At 43.7% G+C, this 26,655-nt stretch overlaps 1 protein-coding gene across 8 annotated transcripts in view; it reads right to left on the bottom strand.

The window, feature by feature from the left end:
* The window catches only part of GIT1 (GIT ArfGAP 1), a 175,389-nt gene that overhangs the window by 38,164 nt on the left and 110,570 nt on the right, over positions 1-26,655 (bottom strand). For 4 of the 8 annotated variants that reach the window (XM_069761178.1, XM_069761174.1, XM_069761176.1 and 1 more), the window contains exons 9-11: positions 23,191-23,217; positions 13,136-13,184; positions 12,747-12,819 (exon numbers count right to left, since the gene is read on the bottom strand). In XM_069761178.1, coding sequence (XP_069617279.1) covers positions 12,747-12,819; positions 13,136-13,184; positions 23,191-23,217 — 149 coding nt within the window. The remainder of the gene's footprint in view (positions 1-12,746; positions 12,820-13,135; positions 13,185-23,190; positions 23,218-26,655) is intronic. The other 4 variants (XM_069761175.1, XM_069761181.1, XM_069761179.1 and 1 more) reach the window with 1 other exon arrangement.

The following is a 26,655-nucleotide window of genomic DNA, read 5'->3' as shown; positions in this document are numbered from 1 at the left end:
CATAGGGCCTGGTCGGGCACAATAACTAAGGGGCCCATTTTCTCTAAGACATAAGTTACAGTTAGTGATGACTATGATGGAACGGGGTGTGAAATATTTCAGGTTCAATTTTTACTATGGCATCAACACTGTGCATATGATCCCACAATTGTGACATTGCTGTGTGCATTATCCCTGTGCATAAGGAAAGCCAATGTAATCATTAGCCTTTCATGTTCTGAACTTGCCGAAGAAGTTGACAGTGGAGCAAGGTGATGGCAACTTTTGTACTGTAGCTGTGATGCCACGCTGTCCATTTAGGAAGACCCTCCAACATGGGGACACTCCACTGGGACAAATTCAACCCTGGCATTTGAAATCACACAGACCCATGTTGTCCCCGTCCCAAGCACCAGATGGGATATATTAGTAATATTACCCTGGATGGAGGAAAGCAAGATTTACTACAAGACCAATATTTCTAACGATACCCGTGGCCTGCTGGGGTAATTGACGGAGTCAGCGACTTCGTGCTCCGTCAAAACTTAACAGTATGGGAGTCTTGAAAACACAGATTCTGTTAATAACATAGCAGGCAAGACAGGTCACAATCAGACAGGCCCTTCTGACATTTGCCAGATGGCCAGTCCGGCCCGGCCTACCACAGAGGAGCAGCTCGGGAACAGCATATACTGGCTGTGGGAGGTGGAGACGTGAATATGATAAGTTGGAGATGGGTTATACTGTTAGGTGGAGGGGCTGCCTGAAGCTATTGGCTATGATATGGTGGGAGCGCTTGATGCAGAAATTTCGCAAGGTGGGAAGAGAGACGGGCACAGGGTGTCTGTGTGGAAGTATTGGTTGCCATTAGACAGGAAACGAGGGGCTCCAATGTCATTACTATAAGTAGGGGGCAATACTGTGGTGGAGGCTCTGGTTGTGACTCGCAACCATCTGATTGTGGCTCATCATGTTCAAGTTGGATAACTCATTTAAGTTTACCACTTGCCAATCACGCAAGCCATGATGAGGTCTGACATGTCACATGGTGACGTCCCACAAAATAAATGTCTTCTATTGGAAAGTAGAGTCACAGTGATACCTGCGAGTGGGCACTACTTCTCGGGACAAGTTTTACACCGATGTTGCTATTTCCGTTGTTCTGCTCCGTCAAAAGGAGCAGAACATGAAAAATATCAACAGTTCTGTCTGTCATATGATGGACACCAAACATCACCTAACGGACTTCATTGATTCTGACGTGTTTCTGTTTTGCCGGCTGTCATTTTACCTCTGCAGAGTTTGTTTGTCACGGTTAATGGAATTCGTGACGGAGAATCCTCATACCGTAAAGTAGAGGAGGAAGCGAAGAAAAATGAACAAAAACAGAACATCTTGCAACAATCAAAGCTACACTGCGCGTGTCACAGCACAACTGGACATTGGCAGACGTTGTTATGCTGGTATTTATGGCCGGTTTTAATAAAAAAAACAAATGGTTTCCAGGGAAGGCAGACAGCGGGAGGAAAGGTCCAATCTGCTGCACCACATTGCACAACATCTGTAGAAGACATTCCCTTAATAATGACTCCAGTATTCCACGTTACCCAACACTATGCCTTCTCCTCTTTGCATTGCCAACACAAAGCACTAAAAAAATAACATTTTATTAATAAATAGGTCTTTCCACATACAGTTCTGTCATATACTCTGCTTTAGGAGACAAAATAATAAAGGTTTAAACCTAAAACAAACTTGATGTCATTCATCTGCACACAGAAGTATCCACAGATGACGTCAACAGTATAAACTTTGGAAGTTTTTAAACTTTTTAAAGTTGCGATCATGGGGGCAATTATTTTCCTTAACTTTGGCCATAATCCCAATGAAAAAGACAAAAGCAATCACCCTCTCCCCGATGGTTACTTACAAGGAACCTTAGATTGTATCCTGCTGAATAGCAACCGCTTTACAGCAATGTAGACACCATGGAAGTAATGAAGGTCAGTCCTCCAATTTCACAAATTCAGAGATCTTTCCAAATCCAGCTGTCAAACAAACATGGGAATGAGGGTGACAGGAAGATGAGCCGCCGGGGGGTCTCGGATTGGGGAGGAGAATTTAGGCAGCCTGTGGTCCAGAGCAAGGGCGAGTATGGAGAAGCAACAGAAAAGCCTCTGTCTGCTCTCTGAACATGAACACGTCTGTTACACTGCGGAGAATTGGCAGCTTTATGGAATGTGGGATGGGTCAGGAACGGCTTTATAAAAAAACATGTACATCAGGCGTTTGGTAAAGCTTTTTTTTTTTTAATCATAGTTCTCTTGTGGTTTCTACTTTGGTAAACAAAGAAAAAAAGTTCTCTCTGGCAGAAAGGAACCTTAGCTGGGCTTAACCCACTACATGCCTAGAGCAAAGGACTCGGCTGAAGATTAGATCATTCCCCTTCCCACATAGTCTTGGCAATCCTGACACGTGACGTCTCTGTCTGGAGCAGAAGACGTGTTGTGCAGGGCAGTGGAGAAAGGAGAAAAGAAAACAACGTTCTGTTGACAGAAGTTGTTATGAAGCTCTAAGGTACATAAAGGAAAAAAATAGCAAAAAAGACAATTGGAGTTATAGGATGAGCACCACATGAAACATTAACATTAGGACCTGACTGGACATGAAAATAACAATATAACTGCAGGGAAAAGGTGTACTCAAAAGCTCAGGAGAAAGGGGACACACTCCAATTACACGATCCTTTATTCACACCATTCCAATGTTTCAGCACATTGTGAAGCTAGTCTCCATGATGAGCACTCATTGCAGGGGTCCCAGATGCAGGGACCACCATTACTAGTTGCATAGTGTGGGTTCTGGGGCCCACCAGTAACCAATTCCAGGGCATCTCTCTCGAGATCTCAATCTATACATTGCCTCTGGCGGCCATTTTCCCGAAGTCCACCACAGTGAAAAGTTAGGAGATTGCGGGGATTTCTGACATTTTCTGAAAGCATGTAGCCTGCCGCAGCCTCGTACCCCTGAACACCCCCTCCTCAAAGCCAGGGACCCACGGCATCGCCCCAATCCTGCCACCGCTGTCAGATTCCTGCTGCAGCGGCTCTGCCTCCTGTGACCCCGCTCCAACACAGCCGCCTCCCCCTACCCCAGTGAGCTACAGTAAAAGCGGACTATAAGGCACATCACCATTTCATGAAAGAAAAGAAATCCTATTTTCCGCCCTAAAATTTGGGGTACGTCTTATGGTCAGGTGCATCTTATAGTCCGCTAAATACGATACATGCAAATGTGACATTATCCTCAATCACAAAATAATAGAACAATGAACTGGGTAAGTTGTTAAATGAATAAGATGCTTTCTACATAATGATTCAAGTATATAGTGCCAAGCTGTAAATATAGTATCCAGTGAATTCCCTAGTGGATCCTCCTTGCCCTTCTGGCAGCTGTAAATATAGTATCCAGTAAGTTCCCTACTGGATCCTCCTTCTCGCAGCTGTAAATATAGTATCCAGTGAATTCCCTAGTGGATCCTCCTTCCCCTTCTGGCAGCTGTAAATGTAGTATACAGTTTATTCCCGAGTGGATCCTCCTTCCCCTTCTGGCAGCTGTAAATATAGTATCCAGTGAATTCCCTAGTGGATCCTCCTTCCCCTTCTGGCAGCTGTAAATATAGTATCCAGTAAGTTCCCTACTGGATCCTCCTTCTCGCAGCTGTAAATATAGTATCCAGTGAATTCCCTAGTGGATCCTCCTTCCCCTTCTGGCAGCTGTAAATATAGTATCCAGTAAGTTCCCTACTGGATCCTCCTTCTCGCAGCTGTAAATATAGTATCCAGTGAATTCCCTAGTGGATCCTCCTTCCCCTTCTGGCAGCTGTAAATGTAGTATACAGTTTGTTCCCTAGTGGATCCTCTTTCCCCTTCTGGCAGCTACAAATATAGTAGGCAGTAAGTTTTCCTGCCCCTTTTGGCATTTGTAAATACAGTGCCAAGTAAGTTCCACTGCACGTAGATACTGTATGGATTGTACAATCAGGGCTGAAGCAATAAAAAACAATGGCGTTTCGTTTCCAAAATCCATAGAATAAACAATTTTTACTGGTAGGACACTCCCTTTAATATACAGTCATCATGAAGATTAAAAAAAATGATTCCAGGTATGTAATTTTTTTTTTTTTTTGGGGGGGGTAAAAAGGGGGAAGGGGTTCTTGACAAGTAAACAATGGTGACTATTAGTAGGACCTTAAAGGGGTTGTCTCAATAAAGATCTCTTGTAAGCACTCCGCTCCTTGCCTAGGAGACTAGCCACTGTGAATGGATTGCAGAAGCGACCTAGTCAATGATCAGTACTCAACATAATTTTAAAAAATCCCTCCATTCTTGAGATTTTTAATAAGAGGCGAATTGCAAAGTTCCCGTTTTAAAAGAACTTTGCCATTTTAACCATTTATGTGGTTGAGGCTATCCCTTTAAGGTCGAATTCAGCCGTCCGTGTACAGACCATGATGCGATGGACCGGCCGAGGTTCTCCCGACGTGAACTTGTCCGCCTCATATATGCCGTACTCTGACTGTGATATTCGGACGTCCGAATTTGGCCTAAGGGTCATCGCTGATCAGCATGGTCAGTGAACTGTAGGGCACAATTGTATGGAACAGCTAAAACCAGCCGGCCACATTGTACTGGGGTAGAGCGCCGCCTCTGTCATGCCAGCAGATAACGAGTCACAACTTGAGTTTATTTCTAAAACCCCAAAGCCACAAACGCTGTGTAATGTCTGGATGTCGGCTGCTTTTCATAGGCCATGACATAGCAGTCTGCAATTACACTGGAGCTTTTTATACTCTGCGTGATCCTATGAAGTACAGTGAACCTAAAGCTAACCATAAAGTCATAACCATTGGGAATGTACATCAAGACATCTCCTTATACAGAAAGTAACAGACATATAATAAGTAGTCATCTGGCTGATCATCCGAAAATGCTGTAAAGTGGTGACAACTTGTCTTGCTTTATATAGAATGGAAAGGAGGATCTGCAGGAAGCAGCTCCTTCTCCCCTACCAGAAGGAAATCCCAGCACAACTAAACACATTAGATGGGATATATAGTTTTGAATAAGAGGCGAAACTTCTAATGAAATCTAAAATTATACAAAACATTTACAGAACTGAGAGACTGAATCATTACTTATATTATTGATCTTCTGTAGAAAATCTTAATGCAATTTATTAATTTGCGGTTTAAAGGGAATCAATCTGTCAGCAAGATTTCACACCCCAAACTATTTATATGTGAATGTAGCTCTTTAAAAGACAAGTCCATCCATACCCTTACACGGCCAGTTAATTCCTTCATCAATGAGAAATCAGAATTTTAATTTATATGCAAATGAGACTGAGTAGCTATGGTAGATCCAAAGCTTCTGTCACTCCAGATCTATTCCCCGCCTAGCACCGCCTCCGTGCTGTGTCACTTCAGGAAAAGGAGTGGTCAGTCAAGCAGTTTATCCTTCAACTGACGGATTATTAGAATTTCCCGAATATCAGAATTTTTCACTCATCCTACTTGAAGAAAAGAACAATTCTACACAACTACATAAAACTACAACATGCCTATGGGAATCGACTCATCATCATCAAAGATACCTAAACATTCAGAGGCCCCTAGAAGTACATAGCTCTCTATAAAAATCAATCTATAAATATAAAAATATATATATCTGCATTATACAGACACAAGACAATGACATCTTAAGGCCCCCATACACATTACACTAATGTTGGACCACCACAAATACGATATCAACGGGTTTGGGGGGACCATGTAATGTGTATGGGGGCTCCAGACAACTGATAGGGAAAAAGTCAATCACACATGTCCGGTTTCAGACTTTTGATCACATTGTTCTCACGTAGATAAGCTGCCAGCTGACATTCTCATAAAGAACACTGGAGAGCTCAAGTGTCAAGGAAGTGTTACTGAGCACGTGCGACCACCAATCTACTAAAGACAGCGACTAAAGATGGTCACACATGCTCACTACCCCTCCATATAAACCCTGTTCACGTGATCAGTAGGGGGCCCAGAAACCATACATCTATCATATGAATGGGTGATGAATGTTGCTTGTGGGCAAACCCTAATAGTTTGTATTATACATAAAAATAAATGTCCTTCTGCCCTTTCTAAAAGTGCAATTTAGAAATGTGGCAAAAACCGATCAGGTCAACAAGAGCAGGTTTTAACGTTGCAGATCTCTTGTGCTTTTTTGGAGCAGAATCCACTTTAAAAGTATGTAGTGATTTACAGTACCTATATGACGTAGGTGGCGCACTAATGGCGGGTGATGGCACATACGCGGATATGAGCGAGAACGACGTAGGATCTTGACGCCTGCGCTGTGAGAAGACGGAGGGCCGGGCGAGTTCAAAAGAGACAAGCCCTCTAAGGGCCTTTTCCTCTCATATAGTAAAGTTATTTGTTAAAAATTAACCGGCATTTTAATTTTTATCTAATAAATGAATAGCACACATGAAAATAAAAAAAAAAAACTTTGTAATATATATTTTATTAGAGAAATGTTCTTCTTTCACCTCCTGGATTCATCACTCTCAATTCATGAAGAAAATATGTATTCAGTGAAGATAGGTTTCCGATTGCGGAGGCAGGAGAAAACAGTTGGTGCTTAAAAGATTACTAGGTATCAAACCAGTCCTACGCCCAGATAGAGAGCATTTTTATTGGTACATTTATACAGTGTCTTCAATAAAATGGCGCGGGAGATCGTGGTATGCGCAAGCGCTGACATTGGTGACATTTTAATGAAGCAATTTACTACAACGTCAACATAGCAGTGCGCACCCGCCGGCCATAGGGATAATGGCGATGTCCAGCGCGTGCGCACTGCTATGTTGATATCATAGTAAAATTATTCACTAAAATGGTGCCAGAGTTAACACATGCACATCCCGCGATATCCGGCACCATTTTATTGAAAACACCATCTACGATTTCGCATACACGTTAACTTTAATAAAATGGAGTTGTAGTGCAGTATGCGCATGCGCCAACTCCACAGTGCACAGGCGCCGACTCCGACGCCACAGGCGCCACCCACCCCAACTTCGGACAGAAAGACGCCTCCACGATTATATATAAGATATGGAGAGAGGAGGAGCTAGAGCCACAAACAGGCAAGTTCTCCTGAAAAGATAGTTACCATGTTGTATAGAAGTTTATGAGCACCAACTGTTATCTCCTATATCTTAGTAATGGGGAAATCTGTATTCAATAAAGACAGATTTTACCTATGAATTGAGAATTTTGAGAATGAAAGATCAGCCCAGGCGGAGACAGAAGAAGATTATCTGGTGTCTGCATAGGCTGCAGAGTAGCACTTCAAAAGTAATTGTCCCGTATACCAGGCCAGTGGGACTCCGTCAGGCGTGCCAGTACATCATAAACACTCATTATGTAAAATGGCGGTGGCAGAAGGGGGACCCGAGGAAATGGCGCCAGAAGCTGAGCCTACCCTAAGAGACGTTTTTGCGCTAGTCTCTTCATGTAAACAGTCTCTGACCTTACAGATACAGGAGGTTAAGGGGGACACAGCCCAGATAAACGCAGCCATGCAGAAGATTGACAAACGTGTGGGGGAGGTAGAGGAGAGAGTGAGCACTGTAGAAGACCATATAGTGCAGCTGCAAAAAGCAGAGAAAAAGTTCACTCAAGCAATAGCTGAATTGGCTGCGAAAAATGAGGACCTTGAGAACAGGTCCAGAAGAAACAATATTCGCATAGTGGGCATCCCTGAAAAAGCTGAAGGGAGGAATCCAACGGAATATATTGAAAAATGGCTGTTAGAAACATTTGGAGATATGGCGCTAACAAAAGTGTTCGCGGTAGAAAGAGCGCATAGGGTCCCGCCGAAACCACCTGTCCCTGGAGCGAATCCCCGTACCATGCTCGTCAAAATTCTAAACTATAGAGACAGAGACATTATCCTGAGGAAGGCCAGAGACATGACGGATCTGACAGTTGAAGGCCAAAAGATTGCTATATACCCAGACTATTCTACTTTGGTGCAGAGACAACGGATGATGTTCACGGGTATCAAGAGACGGCTGAGGGAGCTGGGAGTGCAGTGTTCCATGATGTTTCCAGCAAGACTGAGGGTGGTGGCGTTCGATAAAATTCATTTTTTTCAGAAGCCGGAGGACGCTACCCAGTGGATCGATATTAATGCTAAAAAGCTTAAAGGAAAAGGAGACTGAAACTGTGGGAAGAGTCTGATCTTGTTTACTTATCTGTCAGTTGGCAGAGAGTCATGTGATTGACAAACCAGGGGGTGTGGGGGGTGAAGAAGGGAGCTGGATTGTATTCAGTTAAAGTTAAAGGGATGGTGTAATGGCTGCTGGGAAAGGGGGAGGAAGGGTATGCGGCATATTTTAAGTGTATGCAGGTTTCTTGTGTGTGTAAATAATTCTACGTTAAAATGTTTTGAGATACGTTATTTTTCAAAATGTCTGAAATCCTGTTATGTACAGTGGTGGGAGGAGGGTTGGGAAGGTAATGCCAAACGGAGTGTTCGCTATGGGCGATGATGCCCCACTCTTGAAAAGAGGTGGAATGGTTAGATGTGAGGGGGGAAGGGTGGGAGGGGGAGTTGGGAGGGGGGGGGGGGAGGGTAGTTAGACAGCTTGGGCTCAAAATTGACGATACTTATAGTGAAGATGAGCCAAGTGATGGGGACCCGTTTTAAGATTTTGTGCTGGAATGTGAGAGGCCTAGGGGAGAAATCTAGACGTGCCACGTGTTTGCAATATGTAAGAGACCAACGGGCCTCAATGATATGCTTGCTGGAGACGCATTTGGTAAGGGAAAAGGTGGATGTTCTGAATAGACGGTGGATCCAGAAGGGATATCATTCTACCTTCTCCACGTATGCAAGAGGAGTCTCAATCTTGGTTCCAGCGGGAGTTCAGTATGAGGAGGTGAAGGTATGTGTGGATGTGGATGGGCAGTACGTACTAATACAGTGTATATTGTATGGAGTGATGTTGTGTGTTGCCGCGATGTATATTCCGCCTCCCTACTCTAGCAGGAAAATTAGAGAAGTAATGGAGCGAGTGGAAAGATGGGGGCCGGCACCGTTAATAATTATCAGAGATCTAAACAATATCTGTGATGAATATTGGGATAAAAATAAAAATACTCAGAATAGGTCGGAGGGACACATAACAACATTTGGCACCTATATACAGGAGATAGGTTTGATTGATCTTTGGAGGGTTAGACATATTGGGGAGAGAGGGTACTCATGTTATTCACCGGCGCATGCCACGCTCTCTAGGATTGATATGGCTCTAAGTAACAGGATTTTGGACACATTGGTTGGGGAGGTGAGATATCTGCCAAGGGCCTTGTCGGACCATAGTCCAATTGAAGTAGAGGTAAGATTGGAGGGGGCTCACTCGCTAAGTGTGAGAGAATGGAAGATTCATCCTAATTGGTTACAGAGTATTGAGTTGGAAAGTATAGGACGGGAGGTAGCGGAATTCTCTCTCTTAAATGATGGAAGTACTGATGCTCTTACGATTTGGGATGCAATGAAGGCGTATCTGAGGGGACTACTGTTTAGGGACATTAGTAGGTGTAAGCGGAGGACGAGAGAGGCAGAAAAAGTGGCAGTTGAGGAGTTGAAGGAAGCAGAAGACGGGATGGCTACACTGGGAACCCCGGAGGCAGAGAGAAGGATGAAAAACGCACAAAATTATTTGGAAAAAATTCTGTTAGGCAAAGCCGAGAGGAAGCGGGATTTCCAAAGGGTATTGTTCTATCAGGAGGGAGAAACAGTGGGACATATGCTGTCGGTAGTGGCTGCTGCTCAGAGAGGGTCTTCATATATACACTCTTTGGAATCTGCAAGTGGAGGTAGAATAACGGAAACGCCTGAAATCTTGAGAGCCTTCGCGGACTTCTATGCAGATTTGTATTCCTCTCGGGTTGGTGAATCGGTCGAGGACACACTGACTTTCTTGGAAGGTCTGGATCTGCCGAGACTGAGTGAGGCAGATAGGGAGAGCCTTGAGGCCCCTATCACTGAGGAGGAATTGAGTCGGGCATTGATGTCTATGGCTAATGGGAAGGCGCCTGGGGTCGATGGGTTACCCGCTGAGATCTATAAAGGGTTGGCAGAAGTGTTGATTCCTAGATTAAAAATGGTATTGGAGGAAGCTAGGTCCTGTGGGCGCTTGCCAGCCTCTATGAGAGAGGCCATAATAGTGGTTATTCCAAAGGAGGATAAAGACTTGGGGAAACCGGAGTCGTACCGCCCAATTTCTTTACTAACTATTGATGTCAAGCTTCTGGCCAAGGTGTTGGCTCTCCGCCTCTCTAGTGTTATTGCGAGTCTGGTGCATTCGGACCAATCTGGCTTTATGCCGGATAGATCAACGGCGATCAATTTGCGGAGGTTATATGTAAATTTGCAGGTAGAGTCTGACAACTGTGGTCGAAGAGTGATTGTATCGCTAGATGCACATAAGGCGTTTGACAGTGTTGAATGGGGGTAACTCTGGCAGGTGCTGGAATGTATGGGGTTTGGTCCGCAGTTTGTGGCCTGGATACAGCTGTTGTACTCATTACCGTCCGCTAGAATTAGAGTAAACGGGGAGCTATCTCGACCTATAGGGCTGGCTAGGGGTACTAGGCAGGGATGCCCGCTTTCACCCCTCCTGTTCGCGTTGGCTGTAGAACCTCTTGCTGCTAAGATTCGCCAGTCGGATGGGGTCCCTGGGTTTAGGTATGGGAAAGTAGAGGAAAAAATAGCGTTATACGCGGATGATGTTTTGCTGTTCCTGGCGGATCCAGACGATTCACTAAGAGGGGCCGTTGAAATTGTTGAGAGATTTGGTACTGTGTCGGGACTAACAATTAATTGGGATAAGACGGTTCTTTTTAGAGTGGATGACGTAGGAGAGAATGTGAGTGAGGATGTTGGGGATGAGAGGCTGAAGGTGGTTTCCCAATTTAAATACCTTGGAATATGGATTTCGGTGCCAATTGCGGAGTTCCTGCAAAGAAATTTGACTCCTGTTATGGGGGTACTCAAGGCAAAGGTAGATGCCTGGAATAAGCTACATCTATCGGTCGTCGGTAGGGTAAACCTTATTAAAATGGTCCTGATGCCTAAAATTCTTTATGTTCTACATAACGCACCAATTTGGATCCCGCGGGGGAAGTTCAGGCAGATTAACGCCCTTTTTAGAAGTTTGATATGGGGAAGACAATATCCACGTATTAGCCTGGAGACGCTTCAGCGACCCAAGGAAGATGGTGGTTTGGCTTTGCCCAACCCGGAAATATACTTCCTTGCGGCCCAGAGCCAGCATTTGAAGGGCTGGGCGCGAGGGGCGTCATCCAGTGCAGTACAACAGCTAATGGAAGAGGTGACGGACCGACGACCGATGGCCAGGTGTTTGGAAGATGGCTCTTTGAGCGCTCTGGGGAAAGTATACCCAACCCTGTTCCTGATTCGTAAATTATGGAATAGACTAAGGCAGATTCGTGGGGTTAAAAGGTTGACTAAATTCACACCGATATGGTCTAACCACAATTTAAAGGAATTTGAGGCCTTGGGAGGACTATTGGAATGGCAGAATAAGGGTATTTGCTTTGTTCACCAGATAATCCAGCGACAGGAACTGAAGTCCTTCTCCCAATTGCAGGAAGAATTTGGTTTGCGATCCACAGGGGAATATCAGTATGCGCAGATGAGACATGCCTTTAGAGCTCAGAATAAGAAGGCTGATATCAGGGTTCAAGATGATATAGTGTTGGAGTATGTGTGTGGTGACGGAACTACAAGGGGAGTTATTTCCACTCTGTATAAGGACCTAATGCACACGTTTTTACTAGATTTCCCTATAAAGGCGAGAGCTAAGTGGGAGAGAGAAGTGGGACCGATGGAAAATGAAACCTGGGAATCGGTGATGGAGTGGGTTCCGCGACTATCCTTGAGTGAACCATATAGGCTCTCGCAGCTATACATTCTGCATAGGGTATATAAATCTCCGGAAGTGCTATACAGAGCGGGATTGCGTGCCAATTCTGAGTGTCCGAGGTGTGCGAGTGAGAATGCTGGAATATATCACATGATGTGGACGTGTCCGAGACTGGCTGCCTTTTGGGTGGTGGTTTTGAGCCGAGTTGAAGCAGCGTATAAGTGCAGAGTTGTTAGAGACCCGATAGTATGCGTGCTGGGATATGTGGAAGAAATTGGAGTTGACAATACTTGGAAGATTGCAATCGCTAGGCTACTCTACATGGCCAGGAAAGTAATAGCACGAAATTGGATAAATGCGGAACCACCTGTGAGAAGGGAATTTCTCCAATATGTTCAACATGGTCTAAAATTGGAAAAGGGGGTGTACAAAAAAAGGGGGAGAATAGAAATGTTTAATAAAATATGGTCTCCTTGGCTTGATTTGGATTGAGGAGTATAGTCGTCGAGTTTCCTAAGACCTGGATGAGGATAAATTACACGAGGCAGAGAAGGCCTCAGTGGGGTGAAGATTGAGACTGAGCTGTCGTAGGGGGGAGGGGGGTAGTTGGGGTAATGTTGGGGTTTATTAAAATAAGAAAATGTGTATGTGATATAATGCAATGTAAATGGCATTCTGATGTTCCTCTTTATATTGTTAATAAAAATCTATTTAAATAAAAAAAAATAAACACTCATTATAAAACGCTCTACCTGCATCGTTCTCTCTTCGATCGACCTCATCGTAGACATCCATGGCCAGTTCTTCAAATAGCCGGTTACTGAGCTGTGAATAAAGATAGTGCCTGGTTAATCAGGAAGAAATAAAAGGGAGCCGGTAACTGTCCATCACAAGAAAGAGAGCGGCTGCGGAAGTGCTGGATAATGGCAGCAAAGTTCACCAGAGCGAACATAAAGTGACAGCCCTGCAATTACAATAGACTGTAGCAGTATGTGATTAAAAGACAGCGACAAAAGTGTCACTTTGAAGAAAATGACGAGATGGCCGGGAAGCTAGAGAAGGATAGAGGCAACCAACGTGACAGATGAATGAGGCTTCAGGTGCCCGGAGGACACCCGCCTCGTGCTGGCACAGAACCTACCGCCTGAAGCTTCTTCTTGGCAGCTTTCGCAAGTTCCGACAGGTCCAAACTGTAACAAAAAAAAGTTAAGTGTAACATAAACCCATAATAACCATGTCCACGGCGCTTCCGATGTTAAATAACCCAAATGGATATTAGCATATGTTACAAAAGGTAAAAAAAAGGCTTCGGCCTCACCCACGTAAATGGGTCTTTACACCTAAGGCTACGTGCACACCACGTCTTTTAGACAATAGAACAACCACCAAGTTTTCACAGTCAATGCTGCTTCAAGACTCTGGCGGTCATTTTTTTGAGGAAGCTTCACCGCCAGCCACTTTCAATCTATACTTTAAGTATAGAGATTGGGTAGATTCCAAGCGGAAGTTGCCAAAAGAATGAGTATGCCCCATCTCTTAGCCGCCCCTGTGAAGTGGTTAAGGGAATTTACATAAGATGGGACATGTGCACAGCAGTGTTGCTTTGACATTGCTGTGCACTATTCTCATTTTACAGGGCTCTATGACAGACGGATTCCGGGCAGAATCCGCTAGAAAAAGACGCCGTGTGCACATTCCATATACCGTAACAATTCTTCTTCTACCGCCATAAAAAGGTACCGTAACCAAAAACAAAGGAAGTGCAAAACCTGAGTAAAATAGAAATGTTTATGAATAAAGTATATGTCTGCATCTCTATAAAAATATACTTTTTTATATAAATTTATTATGAAGTTCAGTAAATGTGGGGAAAAACAAAATCAGTCTACAATAAGCCCCCCTAATAACAGCTGCAGACTAGAACGGGGTTTCAATTGTACACGTATATGTGCTATAAAACACCTGTTAGTAGCTGAAAGTGGCAAGCTCCGCAACTTTAGGAGACCTGTAGTGCCCATGTGACTGCCTGAAGCCTCAATGAAAAGGTTTACAAATAAAAAAAACAACATTTAAAGAGAACCTGACCACCAAAAACACTATTTACGCCCAGATGTAGGGTTAATTTGCACATAAATAGCGTTACATCCCTGTGTAGCAAGCTGACATATACATATATTTATATATATCTTATGATCTTCATTGAAAAATAAAAAATTGAAGTCTTTCAATTTTCACACTGGCCAGTGGGGCTACTTTAGACTTCTTGTCCATTCTGAAGCGGTTTTCTGCAGGCTCCTCATCAGCAGAGGCAAGATGACAACGATTGTTAAAACCTCTGTACTGTGTGGATTACACAGGAACGACCAGTCACAACAGACGACGTCACAGCCAACCTGCTCCCCCTCCCTTTACAATGACCATTGCACACACTCAAAAAAATAGGGTCAGAGTCTGTTCATTGTGGCTTCCTGAAATAGAAAGTTAAGAGTCTAAAAAAGCTACATTAGCCAGTGTGAAAATTGTAAGATTTCTACTTTTAATTTTTTAAAAATAAGTCATTTGCTTATGATAGCGTCCCTTTAAATTGCCAATACGCATTAGGTAAAAGAATCCCTCCCATTAATATTCTCTCTCTAAGCCGGCATGTATTGTGCTGGTGGTAATATACTCGCCTATTTCGTCTTCTCTGGTCTCCAGCGCCGTTCTACTCCTCTACTGAGTTTTGCTGCCTCACAACTTGGAATTTCACTTTCAATTTTTTTTTGAGGGTTTGCATCAGTTCATGTAAAGAACATGGCTACAACTGTGAACATTTAGCTTTCTTTTTTTATTGTGAACAAATAGGACAAAATAAGTGAAAACTTCAGTGTAGAGCCTTCTTTTGCAGCAAATACAGCTGCAAGTCACTTTGGATAAGTCGCTATGAGCTTTCCACATCTCGTCGCTGGAATTTTTGCCCATTCCTCAAGGCAAAACTGCTACAGCTCCCTTAACATACACGGTTTCCTCTGGCGAGCATCAATCTTCAAGTCTGACCATAGATTCTCAGTTGGATTAAGGTCTGGGGCTTTGACTAGGCCACTCCAAAACATTTACAAGTTTCTCCTTAAACCATTCAAGTGTTGCTTTAGCAGTATGCTTTGGATCTTTGTCTTGTTGGAAGGTGAACCTCCGTCCCAGTATCAAATCACTGACAGACAAACAGGTTTTGCTCAAGAATAACCCCATCCAGCTTCCCATTCCTTGTTGCTGAAAAACATCCCCACAGAACGATGCTGCCATCACCATGTTTCACTGTGGGGATGGTGTTCTTGAGGTAGTGAGATTTATTTGTTTGGCACCAGACAATGTTTACCTTGGTGATCAAGAAGTTCAATTTTGGTCTCATCTGACCACACCACCTTCCTCCATACATTTGTGGAGTCTCCCACATATTTTGGAAAACTGAAAATTAGCAAAACACCTCTAGTGTTGGTCTGGGTATGGGCAGAGAGTTTAAAAATGTGATTTAAAAAAAATTAGACCGAACAAAAAGATTGTGCATGTTACATTTTTAGATCCAGCTAAAAAAAAAAAATCTATTGCATAAGGGCTGAAAACAAAAAGAAGACATTTTAGGACTTTTCTGTGCCCAATCAAATGAATGGATCCTGTACTGGATCTTTTTTTTTCTTGCTTTGTAATCCCAAAACTGTAATAAATACTGGCTACATGAACACAGCCTAATAATTTATCCATTTCCATTTTGTTTCACCATAGATAAGGAGCACTGAAGATGGCCTGCATGTAATCGCTTCAGAAGAAATGGAGAATCCAGCTCAATGAGGTAGTGAAAAAAAAACTTTTCTTTATTCACTAGAATGTGCTCAACGGAGCATACAACATCAGTGTGAACAGTGAATAAAATGCAATATCAACACGTTTCTGGTGACCAAGCACTCTTAACCAACAATTTAAGGATGCTTGGTCACCAGAAACACGTTGATATCGCATTTTATTCACTGTTCACACTGATGTTGTATGCTCCGTTGAGCACATTCTAGTGAATAAAGAAAAGGTTTTTTCACTACCTCGTTGAGCTGGATTCTCCATTTGTTCTTATTGCCACTCGCCCTGACACAGCGGTTCCATGCTCAGAGTTCCTCAGGATGTCGACTATGGGGAGCTGGACTTTGTTCTATTATGTAATCGCTTCACCATACACACACACACACTGCTTGAACAAAAATATTGGCACACCCACAGCTTCGGCTCAGTTCACACACATGCGATGCTTTCTGCTGAGCACTACATTGGGGTTTCTGTCGGAATCCCCGAAAACAGAATTCCAACGGGAACACCAACAAATTCATGTCACTTCAATGAACCCAACAGAGTAGGTTTGGACACTGTCTGGTCTCGGTCAAAAGAGTATTTATGATCACAAAATGTAGTGCTCAGCTGGGCTCACTGCATTGGTGAGAACCTAGCCTTATACTTAAAGGATCTATAATAACATCCCATTCTACGTCCATAGACATAAATGAAGTTGGTTTCCCCTTTACAGCTACTGTATAACAGGTTCCACTCCTCCAGGAAGGCCTTCTACACTACAATGCTGTTCGCCTATTTATCCAGAAGAACATTCATGGAGGTCAGAAAGTTAAGTTGGACAAGATGGCCTCGCTCACAATCTCAGGTCTATTTCATCCCATAGGTAAGGATTCCCCAACTCCGGTCCTCGAGAGCCACCAACAGGTCATGTTTTCAGGACTTCCTTAGTATTGCCCAGGTGATCATTGCATTACCTGGAAAGGAAAGAATTCCATCACTTGTGCAATACTAAGGAAATCCAAAATACATGACCTGTTGGTGGCTCTTGAGGACCGGAGATGGGGAGCACTGCCATAGGTGGTTGTTTGGGGTTAAAGCCAGGGCTGTGTGCGGTCATTCAAGTTTTCAACACCAAACTCATCCAGCGAAGTCTTTATGGACCTTGCTGTGAGAACTGGGGCACAATCCTGCCTTCCCAAACACGTTCTCACAAAGTTCGAAGTAAACAGTTGTCCAAAATGTCTAAAGGTACCTTCACACTTAGCGACGCTGCAGCGATACCGACAACGATGTCGATCGCTGCAGCGTCGCTGTTTGGTCGCTGGAGAGCTGTCACACAGACCGCTCTCCAGCGACCAACGATGCCGGTAACCAGGGTAAACATCGGGTTACTAAGCGCAGGGCCGTGCTTAGTAACCCAATGTTTACCATGGTTACCATCGTAAAAGTAAAAAAAACAAACACTACATACTTACCTACCGCTGTCTGTCCCCGGCTTTGCTTTCCTGCACTGACTGTGAGCACAGCGGCCGGAAAGCAGAGCGGTGACGTCACTGCTCTGCTTTCCGGCTGGCCGACGCTGACACAGGATGCAGGAGGAGTGCAGAGAAGCACAGCGCCGGGGACAGACAGCTGAAGGTAAGTATGTAGTGTTTGGTTTTTTTACTTTTACGCTGGTAACCAGGGTAAACATCGGGTTACTAAGTGCAGCCCTGCGCTTAGTAACCCGATGTTTACCCTGGTTACCAGTGAAGACATCGCTGAATCGGCGTCACACACGGCGATTCAGCGATGTCAGCAGGAAGTCCAGCGACGAAATAAAGTTCTGGACTTTCTGCAGCGACCAACGACATCACAGCAGGATTCTGATCGCTGCTGCCTGTCAAACACAGCGATATCGCTAGCCAGGACGCTGCAACGTCACGGATCGCTAGCGATATCGTTGTGAAGTTGTTTAGTGTGAAGGTACCTTAAGACCGAGGCCAGTCCTTGAGAAACAACCTCATAGCATTATCCCTCATCCTACAAACTTAAGGCTATGTGCACACGTACAGGATTTCTTGCAGAAAATTCCTGAGAAAAACCTAACGTTTTCTGTAAGAAATCTGCAAGAAATCTGCATGTGTTTTTTGCGCGTTTTTGATGCGTTTTTTTTCCGGACATTTCCCAATGCATTTTATAGTGGGAAATCCACACAAAAAAAAACCGCAAAATTAATGAACATGCTGCGTTTTTCTACCATGATGAGTTTTTTTTTCGCGGAAAAAACCGCATCATGTGCACAAAACATGCGGAATTCATTCTAAATGATGGGATGCTTATTGTATGCTTTTTTTTTGCGGTTTTATAGTGTTTTTATCGCAAAAAAAACCATGAAAAATCAGCAACGTGTGCACACAGCCTAACAGTTGGCACAATGCAGTCAGGCAGGTGACGGTCTCCTGACATTCGCCAATCCCAGACTCATCCATCAGACATGCTGGATAGAGAAGTGCGATTCTTCACTCCACAGAACACATTTCCAGTGCTCCAGAGTGCCGTAGTGGCGGCTTTACACCACTGCCTCCCACACTTGACATTGTGCTGGGTGATGTAAGGCTTGCATGCAGCAGTTTGGCATTGTAAAGCCATGTCATGAAGCTCCTGGTGCACAGCTTATGTGATTATGTTAAAGGGGTTGTCAGGTCCAAATCAATAAGTCTGTAATCACTATGTGGCTACAGACTTATGAATCCCCCCCAGCGCACGCACTGTGCTCTGCGGGGATTCGCCGGTTTCAGACCTGGGTCCAGAGGATATGAATGAGTTATACTTCAGGCCAGTGGGCGCAGCCTCGCTCCATACACTTGTGAGTGATTGTAGACTTATCGATTTGGACCAGACAACCCCTTTAATACCAGAGATTTGAATTCTGTAGATAAGGAGTCAGCAGAGAGTTGACGTTTATGCTCTCTGTTCCTCGGTGCCCCTAATAATACTGCCCCATAGTGCAGATATAACACCTGACCCACCATTCACAGCAGGCGATGGTCACAGCTCACCCCCTCCCTGCACAAAGACCTCTGCGCAGATCCGAGAATGCCTAAAAACCCCTCCCATAGTAATCAATAACTGAAGATTTGCCGTCTATATTCACGAGGCTTTACAGTAGCTCAGGAAACTCTTTCATTTTTTTTTCCCCAGATGATCACCGTTGTGTTCCTGCTAGTAAAGAGGTTTCTACAATTAGAACATTTCCTAAAAAATTGTCACTCCATACCTGTAGCTGCTTTTTGTATAAAACGTGCAGTCTTTTGTCTTCAGCTCCAGGCGGCCTGGGGCGATGCTGTGTCTGACGATAGCACACACATACTGTACTGGCAAAAGGTGCAGATATCCTATAGAGTGACACTATGCCTTCATCCAGGAGCAAGGAGGCGACTGCTCTCACATGTTTAACCCTTACGCTATTGGATTGTCAAAAAGCTTCTATTATTGGCCACTAGAGGGAGCTCACGTTTAGTAATATTTCACTGTAACTAAACTTTTTAAGCAGGAAAAAGTGTGCAAAAAATCCAGTAAGGGCTTATAAACTCCAGCTTTTGTCAATCCATTAAAATCCAAGTATTAGAAATCATGGACGCGTTTCTGACATACGTTCTTATTGCATTAATAAAACTGAATTTGGGAGCTATTTATGTCCTGTTATGTTCATGTGGGAAAGACTACGCCTCGTTACCCCTATCCAGAGGATTTAATCCCACATAGGAGATTAAGGACGCATGTCAGAAATGGGTCTGCCATGTCCAATTCTTGGACGTCAATGGACTGACAATAAAAGCTGCATTTGAAAGGACCCCTTGCCGGATATTTTTGCATATATTTTCCACCTTGACCCTTTGTTGTTCCAATTGGATTAATTTATACATCGGAATTCCTCTATTCTGCGGGTCAAAGAAAGATAGATAGGGTGAATCATATCAGTGGGTACGGAAAGTATTCAGACCCCTTTACATTTTTCTCTCTTTCATTGCAGCCATTTGGTAAATTCAAAAAAAGTTATTTTTTCACATTAATGTACACTCTGCACCCGATCTTGACTGAAAAAAACAAAAATGCAGACATTTTTGCAAATTTATTAAAGGGAAACTGAAATATCACATGGTCATAAGTATTCAGACCCTTTGCTCAGACACTCATATTTAAGTCACATGCTGTCCATTTCCTTGTGATCCTCCATGAGATGGTTCTACCCCATCATTGAAGTCCAGCTGTGTTTAATTAAACTGATAGGACTTGACTTGGAAATTCACACACCTGTCTATATAAGACCTCACAGCTCACAGTGCTCGTCAGACCAAATGAGAATCATGAGGTCAAAGGATCTGGCCGAGGAACTCAGAGACAGAATTGTGGCAAGGCACAGATCTGGACAAGGTTACAACAGAATTTCTGTAGGAACCTTGAGTACCAAGAGAGCAGTGGCCTCCATAATCCTTAAATGGAAGAAGTTTGGGACCACCAGATGTCTTCCTAGACCTGGCCATCCAGCCAATCTGAGCAATCGTGGGAGAAAAGCCTTGGTGAGAGAGGTAAAGAAGAACTCCAAGATCACTGTGGCTGAGCTCCAGAGATGCAGTAGGGAGAGGGGAGAAAGTTCCACAAAGTCAACTATCACTGCAGCCCTCCACCAGTCGGGCCTTTATGGCAGAGTGGCCCAACGGAACACTCTCCTCAGTGCAAGACATACGGAAGCCCACATAGAGTTTGCTAAAAAAAACAAACAAACACATGAAGGACTCCCAGACTATGAGAAATAAGATTCTCTGGTCTGATGAGACGAAGATAGACCTTTTTGGTGATAATTCTAAGCAGTATGTATGGAGAAAACCAGGCACTGCTCATCACCTGCCCAACAATCCCAACAGTGAAACATGGTGGTGGCAGCATCATGCTATGGGGGTGTTTTTCAGCTGAAGGGACAGGACGACTGGTTGTCATTTAAGGAAACACCATGAATGAGGCCAAGTACAGAGATATCCTAGATGAAAACCTCTCCCAGAGTGCTCTGGACCTCAGATGTGGCCAAAGGTTCAGCTTCCAACAAGACAATGACCCTGAGCACACAGCTAAAATAACAAAGGAGTGGCTTCAGAACAACATTCTTGACTGCCCCAGCCAGAGCCCTGACCTAATCCCAATTGAGCATCTCTGGAGAGACCTGAAAATGGCTGTCCACCAACGTTCACCATCCAACATGACGGAACTGGAGAGGATCTGCAAGGAAGAATGGCAGAGGATCCCCAAATACAGGGGTGAATAACTTACATCATTCCCAAGAAGACTCATATCTGTACTAGCCCAAAAGGTGCTTCTACTCAATACTGAGCAAAGGGTCTGAATACTTATGACCATGTGATAGTTCAGTTTCTCTTTAATAAATTTGTAAAAATTTCTACATTTCTATTTTTTTTCTGTCAAGATGGGGTGCAGAGTGTACATTAATGAGAAAAAATGAACTCTGAGTTTACCAAATGGCTGCAATGAAACAAAGTGAAAAATTTAAAGGGGTTTGAATACTTTCCGTACCCACGGTGTGTATATACATATATATATATATATATACATACATACACATATATATATATATATACATACATATATATATATATATACATATATATATATATACACACATACATATATATACACATACATATACACACATACACATACATACACATATATATATATATATGTGAGCGAATGCCATAGACTGCGAGAAAGAGAACTATGATGCCATGGACTATAGCCCCCAACCTGGATCTGCCCCATCCACCTCCCCTATGCCATGGACTATAGCCCCCACAATGGACCTGCCCCATCCACCTCCCCTATGCCATGGACTATAGCCCCCAACCTGGATCTGCCCCATCCACCTCCCCTATGCCATGGACTATAGCCCCCAACCTGGATCTGCCCCATCCACCTCCCCCCACAGCTCCTACCCAACATCCCCTCAGTCCCTATCCCTATTGCCTCTATACACTTGCTTTGGCAAAACTGATGTGTATTTGGTCCTGCCAATAAAGCTTCTTTGAATCTTGAATATATATATATATATATACACACACACATATATATCTCTATATATATATATATATATATATATATATATATATATATATATATATATATATATATATATATATATATATATATCTATCCATCTATCTCTCTATATCTCTCTCTCTCTCTCTATATATATATATATCTATCTATATATATATATACATACACACATATACATACATACACACATACATGCATATATATGTACACACACAGAGGACATTTCAGAGTATATATCATGTATATCTCCACCTGTCTATATATCCCCTCTTAAGTGTCCTGCTGATCACTCAGGGCCCAGGTCTACTGTTTTCGCAGAAGACTGTGCAGAAATGCTCTGCACAGCTAACAGAAGACCCTGGGGTACACATAAGTCTGCAATGTACATAAACTTCACTCGTTAGCATTTCCATGGTTGATGGCAGTTATTGGTGTATGGTAAATTGTTGCCAGCTCCAGTATTCACAATTCCAAATCTCACACATGACTCCTTATATACAGATATCTCTCAATTTATACAAACAATATATTATTAGATGTATTAATGCATTTTAGTCTCTTGTGTGTCATTATAAAAATGAAGAAAAGTCGGAGGCAATGCTGTCCATGGTGGCAGCGTTAGCAGTGTAAGGCTAGATTTACACGCACGGATTCTGGCTCCGGTAAGATGGATATCCTGGTAATTTATGGATCTGGAACAGACTGTGCAAGATAAAAACATGAGCGCTGTGTACAGGATATTATTGCTGCGCCTTATCCAAATGCCATCATTACAGAATATAAATCTTGGGTAGTAATATAGAGTTGTAAAGGGTCTTACTGTACCCCGATACAAATCAGAAAAGACAAAGAATCCTGGTTTGTACCACTGCTCCATTACTGAGCTCCTAGCTGGGAACAGATCTGCAGGACGGCTCCATACAGAGACCCATATGGCAGCACACCACATGCCCATCTGAAACTGGCATGACGGCATTTCTATAAGCAAGTCATGGAATATCATAATGATTATTGACCTTTTCCTGAAATTACTTGTCTTTTGCCCCCTCCCCCCAAAAAAAAAATAAAATTTGAAAAATTAAAATTAAAATACGGCAATTGGAACATGAAAATCCAGCCTTACTAAGCTTCAACATGTTTTAGTTTCTGCCTTATGTAGAAATGATTGTGAGTGTCAGACAGTGATAATGGAAGAAATGTTTAGTGATGTCTGATAAGAGTGATATAAGCCATAGCCTGCACACAGTCATACGTGAGCGTGTTGCACAGTACCTCTGCGGCACACCCCTGGGACGAGTTCTACATCCAATGCAGCACAAGGGAGAACAGGAGAGAGGCGACAGGTTAGACAGCAAGTTATTAAGACATGAAGATAGATACAAGTCACTGATATACACAGACAGGACAGCAAGGAACAGTCCACGGTCCTTATATGCGATTACCATGGTTTATATATGTAGCTCGATAACATGATGTGTCCTGATATTTCGCTCTGTCCGGAGGAGACAGTTCTCAGCTACACATAGATCAATCACTGCCCACACCCAGCTGTTACAGGAGCCAACAACCAATGATTGGAGAAATAAAGGAGTCAAAGAATATCAGGGTTTATGGACTCCACCGCCCGGCTCCAGACCACATTACTGTATGCCTCTCCTGATCCAGGCTGGCTCCTGTCCAGATTTGGATATTTCACCTGGTATGTGTGAGCTTTTTCTCGTCCTGACTTCATGTTGGCCACGGACTACCCTCCTTTTATTCTATGGTTTTATATGACATATATTAAAACAAAAATAAACAGTCCAACTAAGTGTGGAGTAAAAACTACGGTAGATACCGCCAATTGAGTGAAAATATGGAGTCCCTGAAATGTAGTGCGTCTGTAATGGTGGAGAGCCCAGCGGGAGAGGAGGCATACCAGACTGACTACATGTAGATCATATTTTGGGGCGACTATTGCTCAATGCACTATAATTCCCTTACAATTGTTATCTAGACACCAGGTTTCATTTCGTGGTCTGATGTGTTCAGCCAGTATTTCTATTCTTGTTTCTGTGGGCGTTACACTGCCCACAGAAGGCCAGGATATGGTGTAGGAGGCAACGACAACGAGTGGGGGCCACTTCTCATATACCATAGCGTGCCAACCCCAGCAGGTGGGTAAAGACTGATGAAGGCACAATAGGGTTAGTACTGGTACTTAGATTTATAGTGTTTGAGCAGTTTGGGACTGAGGAGGTCCATCAGTTTGCCGGTGAGCGATTACAGCACGCTCGGTAGTGGTCAGGGACTGTAAGCGCTCTCTGCCCCGATGACTGGGAGCGAGCAGCTGCAGGCACAATAAAACTCTAGTAAGCCAACGAAACGGGAATTTAACACCATTTACCTGCAGAATACTACTATATGTGCCGGTAAATAGCCTTTCTAGAAATTACAGAAATGTGAAAGTGATACCCACCCAAATCGGGTACGTTACTCTCTGAAAGCTGTGACCCACACATTTACTTAAATGACCTGTTGCTCCCTGACTAAAAAAAAAATAATAATAATCATAAATTGATATGCAAATGAGGCTTGAGCTCTCTGGGAGTATCAAGTCCTTCCCAAGACCCCGCCTCCCTGGCTTGATTCCCCACCTTGTAGATGGGAAGTGTTATTAATGTGCACATGTATGCAGATCTGCTTATAGCCATTTACTTCTATGCACCGTCTCTCCCTCTCCTTTCAGGCCAGGATACCCAAGTTGTGATAGTTTTGCTGCCTGGACAAAAATATACAGAAAAAAGATGGCTGATAATAAAGCAGCTGCCTGATCTGGTTTTCTCACCAGAGATAACAGAGGATCTCTACTGATCACCAGAGCCCTCAGGCAGCAGGGCGGCGGACATTGGTCATCCCCACACGTTCACTGCAGACCGCCCCATTTTAGCTGGACGTACAAAGCCCAAGACCATCACACTCCTGCGGGTAGCTGACCGCCGGCCCTATCCCAGGAGGAGATGACCATCGGCCCTGCAGAATCCCACCACTGACAGGACAAGCAGCTCCAGTAGTGATAGGCCGTCTGTCTCTTCTTTGTGATCTGGATCACTGAACTCCGCTCACCAAAAAGGGCCGGTTCTTTTGGATCCTAAATAGATCCCTATTAAATATGTGTTCGCCATAGGTGAACCCACACATCAAATAAAATCAATGCAGCCAAAACCGGGGTTTGGTTCGGGTGGGCGAGTTTCAGATGTGGAAAACTGTCATTTTACCCCAAACGACAGCCACTTAGATCAGTCAGGGTCGTCACTGGGGCTTCGGCTCCAACCGTTCCCAGAAGGGAACCGGCTCTGTCTCGGATCAGTCGGGAACGGCCCATCCCCAAACTGCAGACCTTCCCTGGAGACACAAGCCTCCCCTTACTCACCTACTCCCTGGACCCTCATATTCCTCTCCTAAACCCCAACATTTATTCCCACTGCATTCACCTGTTCCTCCTACAACTCCCTGAATTAACCCTTTAGGGTATGTGCACACGTCAGGATTTCTGGCAGAAATTTTCCTGACAAAAACCGGACATTTCTGACAGAACTCCGCATGCGTTTTTACCGCGATTTTACCACATTTTCATGCGTTTTTTCCCAAATGCATAGAATAGCGGGGAAAAACGCAGAAAATCTGCAAAATTAATGAACATGCTGCTTTTTTTTATCGTGATGCGTTTTTTTTTCGCGGAAAAAATGCATCATGTGCACAAAACATGCAGAATGCATTCTAAATGATAGGATGCATAATGTATGCATTTTTAATGAGTTTTTATAGCATTTTTACCGCAAAAAAACCTGAGCGTGTGCACATAGCCTTAATTCTCTGCTTATTATCCCTTCTTCCACACAATATTTACCTATCGCCTGGTATGATAACCCCGGTATCCTTAGCTCCTTTCCTGAGATAGTCAGCATCGCTAAGGGTACCGTCACACAGTGCAATTTTGATCGCTACGACGGCACGATTCGTGACGTTCGAGCGATATAGTTACGATATCGCAGTGTCTGACACGCTCCTGCGATCAGGGACCCCACTGAGAATCGTACGTCGTAGCAGATCGTTTGAAACTTTCTTTCGTCGTCTAGTGTCCCGCTGTGGCGGCATGATTGCATGGTGTAACATATATCGTATACGATGTGTGCATAGTAACCAACGGCTTCTACATCGCACATACGTCATGAAATTATCGCTCCAGCGTCGTAGATTGCAAAGTGTGACAGCAGTCTACGACGCTGGAGCGATATTGTTACGACGCTGGAGCGTCACGGATCGTACCGTCGTAGCGATGAAAATTGCACTGTGTGACAGTACCCTAAGTGGTGGGAGAAGGGGCACGCTTGTGTGTACTGGGACGGGACTGGGTAAAAGGCATTTACTGGGATGGTGAATCTATTACACCTGTGCCGCATATAGCTGCACAGATCTCATACAGGCACTGAAATATATTGATGTTATACCACATATATAATCAAGTGTCCACCATCAAATGAATCACCATGAACAATATATAGTATAAGGGAACAGAGACGTTTATACATAGGAAAGACTGGGTCACGGGGGTCTCATAGCGACCCTTTTTCACCCACCTCCCTCTGCTTGACTAACAGCTCACTGACGTGACTCTTACATTTTATTTGCTTTCTTCATACTGCATTAAAACATTGTTACCCTTACCAGTGGTTGCCAATATTAGCAGGGAAGACT

The sequence above is a fragment of the Ranitomeya imitator genome, chromosome 3, assembly GCF_032444005.1.
Source record: "Ranitomeya imitator isolate aRanImi1 chromosome 3, aRanImi1.pri, whole genome shotgun sequence".
In the NCBI taxonomy this organism is placed as follows: domain Eukaryota; kingdom Metazoa; phylum Chordata; class Amphibia; order Anura; family Dendrobatidae; genus Ranitomeya; species Ranitomeya imitator.
This window is presented reverse-complemented; position numbering and strand designations above follow the sequence as displayed.